General features: G+C 58.7%; 1 protein-coding gene across 1 annotated transcript in view; it reads left to right on the top strand.

Annotated features, from left to right (window-relative positions):
- Positions 1-8,472: 8,472 nt before the first annotated feature.
- Positions 8,473-8,582, top strand: part of ERLIN2 (ER lipid raft associated 2) — a 17,101-nt gene continuing 16,991 nt past the window's right edge. Inside the window, exon 1 of the mRNA XM_009318628.1 lies at positions 8,473-8,574. Within this exon, the coding sequence (XP_009316903.1) occupies positions 8,473-8,574 (102 nt within the window). The remainder of the gene's footprint in view (positions 8,575-8,582) is intronic.

Genomic DNA, 8,582 nt, shown 5'->3' with positions numbered 1-8,582 from the left:
GGGCCGGCCGCCGCCGAGACTGGCTCTCGGGGCTGCCGGGGCCGTGCTGCGTGCCAGCCGGCAAGTAGCTGCAGCGGAGCAGCCCGGGCGAGGGGCTTGCGGGCAGGCGCTGCCTGCACAGCCCACCGTCCTGCCGGAGCCCTTCTCCCGGAGCAGGGCAAGCTGGCGGGTGCATCCTCCCCTTTCAGCAGGGTCCATCCCTTACAGCAAGTGTCCATCTCCCCTCTCCCCACAAAGGCTTTCTCGTGCCAGGACGCTCACAGCTCCAAAACCGAGCCCATGCACCTTCCCTCCACCAACGGTGGGAGCTGGATGCTGCTCAGATACGTCCTCCCGTGCAGAATGTTCCCCGAGGAGTATTTTTTCCCCTCCCTAAAGACTGCAGCACCGGGGCCAGACTGTGTAAACACCGCAAAGTATCATCTGATAGCAGTCGGCACTCGGGGGCTTTATCTGCTAGGGAATGATTGTGTTGCCAATATATTAAATAACTCCCTATCTAATGTATGCCCAGGTTACTGCAGAATTCATTTTATAATAAGAGCACTGGGATGCACTTTATTAATCATTCTGTCTAACAACCTGCACTCCACAGTTTCGGTTTGATTTGATTCAATCCTGTCTTTCTGCAAAATATATGGCTGAGTGGGTCGGATAATGTATGGCTTAATTTAGAGTTGTATGGGTTTGAATTACCATTTTCATAATGTGCTGTGCGTTAATGTGTTGCATCATTTATACAGAAAAATGTGCGAGGTTTCAAACCTCTCCAGGAGGCAAAAGTCACCTAAAGGGAACGCGGAGCGACAAAAAAAAGGCCCTTTCAAACCCGGCTGGCAGGGGGTGGTTTGGGGTGGGAGGGCAGGGGCTGGGATAACACAGGTGGGTGATGGACACGGGGACGGCGGATTTGGGGCTGTACCGGCAGCTCCCCTCCCTATTGCACAACAGCAACTTCTCCCGCTCGCCCCGAGCTGCCGGGGACCTCCAGTGCTTGACTCGCCGGTGACCCCACCCTCCCTATTACACAACAGCAACTTCTCCCGCTCGCCCCGAGCTGCCGGGGACCTCCAGTGCTTGACTCGCCCGTGACCCCAGTGCCGGCACTCGCCACAATCATACCCGCCGTCAGTCACCCCGTGCCGCGAGGAAAAAGCTCTGATTATCCAAATACAGTCATTAAAGGGGAAATGTGTTTTTAGGACTGTCAGAGTGATTAATGAGGGTTAGCAATCCTTGCAAATGCACTTGTTTAGTCTAACTGGCAGCCTCTATTTTCCTATTGATTTATTGCGGCAGTTGCCGGGGCCACGGTGTGTGTGGAAAGAGCCGGGACGCGCCGGGACTGTGCGCTATTTAAACGGCGAGCATGCAGGGCTGCGTGGTGCACGGCGGAGGGGCCCAGCCGAGCGGCACGGCGCGCTTTGCTGTGCCGGGCTGTCGGAGGCAGCCGAACAAAGGCAACATTATACCTTGTGCTGGGGAAGGAATGACTTGGACGCACATGCAGAACAACTCCGCCGTGCTCCGTGCCTTATAAATATCCCCATTTGTAAAGCCCGAAGCCCATCTGACCACAAATGATCTGTCCACCTAATAAATATGTGAATGAAAGAGCAAGGCCGCATTTTTTTTGTTGTTTTTCTTCCTCTCCTGCATGCAAATCCCCGATGGCTTTTAGGTGATGCAGAGGTGTCTGCCCACAGACGTACAAGGCGTTTCAGAGACCAGACCGGAGCACAAAGTCTTCGACGGCTGGTGCGCGCCCGCCAAGAGGAGGTCAGGTCAGGATGCAGAGGCAAGGGCCGGAGCAGAAGCGATGGTGGGTGGATGAGAAGTTTCTCAGCTGCATAAAGCAGCTTTTCTTTCCGCGTGAGCCCTGGTGGAAGCCCCGGAGAATACGGGCTCTGTGTTTGTCCTCCCAGCCGGAGTGGTGCGGACATCTCCTGTCCCTCCGCCAGCATCCCCGCGCCCAGCCCGGCCGCTCAGCCTGGAGGTCAGGGGTTTGCTTTGGGGGATGCTTCGTGCTGCATGTGCTGAGAGCAGACCCGGAGGGACATACCCGCGCCCGGAGATGGCCCCAGCAGCCAACGCCTCCAGCGGCAGAGCTCCTGCTGCCCGGGGCTGCGTACCGGAGCTGGGAAGGGAGCAGCCGGTGGCGGTGACGCAGAGCAGATGGGGCAGCCTGCGGGCACCGGGGTGCAAAGCCACTCCCCTGGTTTGCAGCCGTGAGCGTGGCCCCGCACCGGAGCCCAGCGCTGCCCTGGCCTGTGGTTTGCCCCCAGCCAGTTTCAGCGGCAGGACAGCACAAATGACGGGGGGCCTTGGAGGAGCACGTGGAGAAGAGCAAAAGACCTCGAGGTGCTCAGGGAGCCCCCCCAAGCCAGAAGAGTGTGGACAAGCGCTCGGGGTGCTGCGGTGACCGGGAACGCTGCGGGTGGGAGAGGGCTTTCATATGGCTTTGAAGCCACTACTGTCACCTCCCTGGCCATAAATCTGCATGCGGTGCGAATCCTCCCTGCGGCACCGGCGTCAGCTTGCAACAGCGATGCACCAACATCTTCCCCACCATACCAGGACACCTGGTTTTGGCTGGTCACCAGTTACTTCATGGGAAGTGCCCGGCGTGACCCATGGCCATGGCTCCCCCCTTCTTCTGCAGTGTCTGATCCCGGGTACCGGAGCCGGCCGACCTGTTCCTGCTTAGCGTGGCAGTCCGGCAGGGGTGCAGGGCCGCTGGCAGGCTGCAAAACACCCTGGTCCTCAGTCTGAGCTCAAGCCAGTGCTGGGCTGCAGCCTTTCCCTGCAGAGTGCAGCCCGGCTCGCGCAGATTTACACCGGCGCGCGTGTAAGCGATACTGTTCATTACTGTGATGCATGGTTAATAGTTATCTCTCTGTTTATTATAATGATGAATAACTGAAGAGTCGTAATTCTGTATATACAAATGTTTCAGCTAAACGCTCGCTGGAGAACGCTGGGGGAGACGCTCGGCTGACAGCTCAGTTTACAGAGTATATTCCTTTAGCTCAATTCGCAATAACAAACAGATTTCCACAGACCATAATGTTTTCTAACACAGTGTTTATGGAAACCTCCCAGAGCGGCTTCACCGTGACTTCATCCCACCTTCCAGCGTGGTGCACGAGATGGGATGGGGGGATGCGACCTCTGCAAGGACAGTCCTACGCAGGAGGTGCCTTTGCAAGAGACGGTGGGACGCCGCTGCCATGCCGGCAGAGCTGACCTCGACGGGCTGAGCAGAGCTGGGTGGCACGCTCGACACTGTGCAGGGTGCAACGTGACCTCTGCCAACACCTTGTGGTCCCAAACGCCAGGGATCATCCCTCCCAACACCAAGAGCCAGAGCCTCCCCAGCCCGGCAAAACCCGGAGGCAGCCGAAGGACATGCATCTGGCATCTTTGCGGGGCTTTATAACTGCCTGTAAATCCGGCCTGCTCCAGCCCAGCTCACGGACACCCTGCCAGATCAGGGAACTGAAATGGCCTTTTTGTGTCCCCCACGTCTGCAAGAGGGCAGGTCCCCAGTGGCACGCGGGGCCACGCCGGTGCCAGTGCCCACCGCAGCAGCTCATGCATCTCCGCCAGCCACCAGTGCCTCACTGGGAGAGGGAGATGCTGCTGCTCCAAAGAACAAGGAACCAGTGGGAGCCTGGAGGTACTGGTGCCGCCTCTCCATGAGCAGCTCCCCCAGGAGGGGTGGCTGGGGGGGCTGTGAGAGTGCAGGACAGAGGAGAGGGGAGGACTGAAGTGTTTAAAGATGTGCTGGATCTTTCTTGCTGAGCCCTCACCGCCTTCTCTGCGCTCCTCTCCTGCTGGGGAGGGAGGAGAGGGGAGGATGAAGCACCCAAAAGATCTGCTGCATTTTTCTCTCCTGGCTCGTTTGCTTGCTACCCCCCAGGCCCAGACGATGCCGCACTCCTCTCCCGCTTTCCACCCTAGCCGGGCTGGGAGCGGGGAGCAATCAACCCTTTCGCCGTCCCAGCTTGGGGCCAGCACCCACCCAAGGATGGGGCTGCCCATCGCCCCCTCAGCAGTGAAGCCGGCGGCAAGCCCGGGAGCCCCGCTCCGCTGGGCAGAGCTCCTGTAGAAGTGACTAATTGTTTCTGCTGGAGCAATGGTTACCTTCGCGGGGTTTCATTCCAGTTCCCTGCACAGGCTCGGTGATGTCTGCGGAGCTGGAGCAGGACGGTGGCCAGGTCCTCCCGCCGAGGTGGGAAGAGCCACGTTCTGTGGAAAATGTCTCTGACATGAGCAACCTGAGGTTTGCAAGAAAATTATTGCTCAACCTGTCCCAGATAACAACCCTTGCATGGCAGGGCTGGGAAGGGGAATTTGCTGCCCTGGCTGCTGGGAAATGGAGCCGAAAAGCCCTTCGTTTCTTCTGGGGTGTCTGCACGTCTCTTAGGCTCTGGCTGAATTTTGTGCTAGGAACAACTGCTCGGGAAGGGCTCGCTGGGTGCGCACCTCGCCCGCTCCTCCAGCTGCAGAGATGTGCTCTGCCCCGATTGCCACATTGATAATTCCCGAACTTTTTTGACTTGTGTCATTCCCCTGACACCAAGCAGGGGAATCCTGCGGCACACACCAGCGGACCCCCACACCCGCAGCCCCCACGCCAGCTCCTGTCCGCTGCTGGCTGATGAACCTGCCCGGCTTCTCCAGGTGTGAAAAGACAGGAGAAGCCCTAGGGCGAGGCTTGGCGGGGTTTCTCCCCAGGGAGCACCGTAAGGGGAGCACAAGGCTGTCAGCAGCCGGTTTCTGGGAGTCCCAGCCCCAGCAGTCGGATCACTTGCTGGTGCGTCCTGGTGCGGGGAAGAGTACACAGCCTTCCCAGCCACGGAGGAAGCTCTCGCAGCATTGGGGTCTATCCTGTCGTTTTGGGGGTCTGGCTCACGCTGCTTGAGCACTGGGGGTTTTCATGCAGCAGCTGGCATGCTCACAGATGAGTTTGGGGGGAAATGGAGGCCGGGGCAGAGCCAGCGCAGGGCCGGCGCCTCCGGGGGCTTGGCAGGGGATGCTCCGTGCGGGCCAGGGCACGGGGAGAGCTCGGCACCAAGCTGTGGCACAGCCAGAGGGTGGGCAATGGGCACAGGAGCCCCTCCGGCTCCCCGCGTTTTGTTGCTCCAGGTTGCACCCCACATTGCACGCTGACACCCGTCTGCTTGCACCCCAACGTGGCGCAGTGATGGGCATTTGGGGAGAGGGGCCAATTTTCTCTGCGGTGCGAGCACAGGGCGGACAGGGGTACCAGGGATGCTGTTGGCATCTCCCGCTGCCCCCCTGGGGTGCCCCTGCTCGTCCCTCTTCCCCGTGCCCTTCTCTCTGCTGCCGTGAACAGCCCTTTTATCTCTTGGGTAGGTACAAATGGAGCTGTCAGATGCGATCAGCCCCACGATATGACAGGTTGCGGGAGCCGGGGCCCCTCGAACAGAGCAGCCTTGTCTGTCAGAGCTGCCTGACACTCCCCATAATGGCCAGATGGATGAGACTCTGAAAGTAGGGCCCGGCGCGTTTTCAACTCTATTTTGGGTGAAAACACTTCTTGAAAGATCTTGAAAGGAGCTGGCAGTTTAGTAGTTCAAATGATTAATGAGCACTGGCTCTGCTGGGTGGATTTCTCGCGCCGTGCCAGCAGCTGGGCTGCTCCAGCGGGCCAAGACACGCTGCACTCCCCCCCAGCTCCCCCCCCGAGCCCCCCTGGTTTTCCCGGAAATGACACCAACGCGACAGGCCCCGCATATGGAAAAAGTTAAATATAAATTACTGCTGAAAGAGGCCTCGCTGAGCGGAGTTAGTTAAAGATGTTTATGGATTCAGAAACACGGGCCTGCATATGTATTTAGGGATGACAAATGTGATTCAATAAGTAAGGAATTTCTCCGTGGGCTGAGGCGGGACCCGCGCGGCGCGGGCGCTGCTCTGGGTTCTCCGGCTCGGCCACGCCAGCGCCATAAATCCTGCAGACAGGCTCCTTTTTCCTTCCCGGGCAGCTCGGGGTTTATTTTCGTTTTTTTCCCAGATCAGACCAAGTCGCTGAATCTCCTGCACTTGGGACGTGACAGCACCGCGCCGTGCCTGGACCCTCCGCATGCGTCTCCCGGGGCGGCTCCGGGGGACTCGGGGAAACCCGATGGATGCTCTGTGCAGGTCACTGGGGACTGCGCCGTCCATGCCACCACTGGTGCCAGGCACGTCCCCGTCCCCAGGCTCTCCCGCCTCCCTGGAGAGCCGCACTCGGTGGAGCAGCCAGACCCTTCAGGACTGTCAGTGGATGATTAATGACCAACAACCCCAAAACTGCCCCGATTGCCAGTTTGGGTGTTGTTTGACCTGGTGCTTAATGAGTTCAGACATATTTCTGCAAGCCACTTCAGACAGGCAGCTGGGCAGTCTCATGGAGCCCGGTGGGGCGGGGGCACGCTCCTGTCCCCCACCCAAACTGCCCTGTGCTCCACACTGCTCTTGAGGGGGCGCACAATGTCGGGGACCACAACAAACTAATGCAAGAAGCCCCTAAACTAAAGTCCAGCTGCCGTGGCGTGGGCCAGGCGGGGATGCTGGGTCCCAAGGAGGGATGCTGGATTTGGGGTGATAAACCCCAGTGAACCTGCAGCGGTGGCCAGCGCAGGAGCCGGACCCTCGGCTCCCCCCCATCCTGCCGCCTGCGTGGGGCTCGCGGGGAAGCGCCTTTCGGGGGGTCAGCGCCCGGCCAGGCTTTTGACCGACAGCCACATTCCTTTGCCCTGATTTTATTAGTTAGCAGCGTTTGGCCTGGACACAGAGACAGCTAATGAGAGACGGAGTTTATTGCAGTTTGATTTTTCTGTTAAAACAATACAATAAAATAAATGCACTTGGAAATCTGGTATGTGTTTGTACATAGTAGATTTATGGCTCTGGAGGCTTCCAGAGAGACGCAGCCTTTCATTCCCTTCCTTATTGGAACAGATCATATTGCAGAGTTTAAAGGGCTCTGGAGTTGTGATTTATTTGAAGGGAGAAACTAGGGAAATCCAACTATCTGTTCCCTGGCTCAGATCATCTAGTAACTCCCCGGCCAAGGGGACGGATCTGCACCTCCTCCACGGATTTTTTATTTTTTTTTCCTCCTGTCGCTTACATTATCCCACTCTAAATATATCACCGAGACAGGGCTGACTCCTGACCTGGGCTTCAGCACCTCGCTGAGGCTTCCCCAGCCCTTCCCGGAATCCCACAAATAAATCACCCTCCTGGAGCCCGTTCCGAGCTCCTCCGCGCCGCTCACGGGACGGGACCTGCGCAGGGCTGGGCACTGCCTTGATCCAGAGCAGAGATCAAGGCAGAGATCTTGTTTTTATCTCTGGAATAGGGTGATAAATCCGTGCCACCGGTCCCTGGTTCCTTTCAAGGGAGCCCTTTCCCCTCCCTCGCTGTTCTCCTGGCGTTTGCACGGCCCCTGGGCAGAGGAGAGCACAGCGACTTGGATCCAGGTCAGGATTCGTGCCTGATAGCCTTTTTCATGCATTTCCTAACCTGCTGGCCCCAGCCTTGTTCCTGCGGTGCAGCCAGACCTGCTGATGGGGAGATGATGCTGCGGCTCCTGCATCTGAGCAGAACTGCACTCGGGGCCGGGGCTGCTGCGGCCGCTTCCCTCCTGCCCTCGCGGAGAAAACCCGGGTTTTGCCCTTCTCTGAGGTTTCCTGCACCCCGGGGACGAAGAACCTCGACGGCTGCTGCGGGGACAGCCGGAGCATCACCGCGATGACTCGCCACTCGGTGCTGCCGTGGTGCGCCCAACGCCGCCCCAGTCATCCCAGTGGTCCCCACCGGCAGGAACAGGGTGAGACTGTTCCCCCCAGCCTGAAAACGGGCTTTTTCTAAAGCGTTTGGTACTTGCAGGCAACCTCTGGGTTTTGGTGCAAAACCCCTCCTGCTTCTCCCTGGTCCTGGGTACCACCAGGACATTTGGGAATGGCCTGTTTGGGTCCCGCCAGCAACATTCATCCTCTCTGCGCTGTGTCGGGAGGCCCACGGGAGGAGATTTCACTTCTCCTCCACCGTGACCATCGCCTGCGGGGCAGACGAAGAAAGGGAAGGAGCGATTGAGGTTTCCAGCCCGGGGGGCACCCGGCTCTGATGGCCGCTCTCCTCCTGCCGCCCCTGCTCCATCTCAGCTTCTCCAGCCCATGTTTTTCGCAGGGTATTTTCTCCCCCTGCACACAGACGGGCTCTGTTTGCCATTAGTTTCCCCTCCTCTGCCCTAGGAGCTGATCCGAGTGCTAATTCTCACGCATGTTTCGGGTAAATCTACTTTCTTTCCTGGGATGAATTGTGGTTTCCAAGCACCATTAATCATTTCCCTTTAGAAAACAGCGTCGGGGGGCTGGAAACATTGCTCCTTTATTTACTGGGAGGATGACCTGGCACGCTGGCGCCCGGCCACGGGGCTGGCGTCTGCAGGACGACATGGAGCGGAGCCTCGGGGCGAGCTCCCCTCCGCTGTGCCGGGACGGCGGTGTTGGCTCCGTCCAGGACCGTTCCCCCCAGGATGAACCCCCCGGCCCCAAGGTTAGGGG

This window comes from Pygoscelis adeliae, unplaced genomic scaffold (assembly GCF_000699105.1).
Source record: "Pygoscelis adeliae isolate BGI_AS28 unplaced genomic scaffold, ASM69910v1 Scaffold52, whole genome shotgun sequence".
Taxonomy (NCBI): Eukaryota; Metazoa; Chordata; class Aves; order Sphenisciformes; family Spheniscidae; genus Pygoscelis; species Pygoscelis adeliae.
Note: the sequence above shows the minus strand (reverse complement) of the source record. Positions and strands in the feature narration are given on the sequence as shown.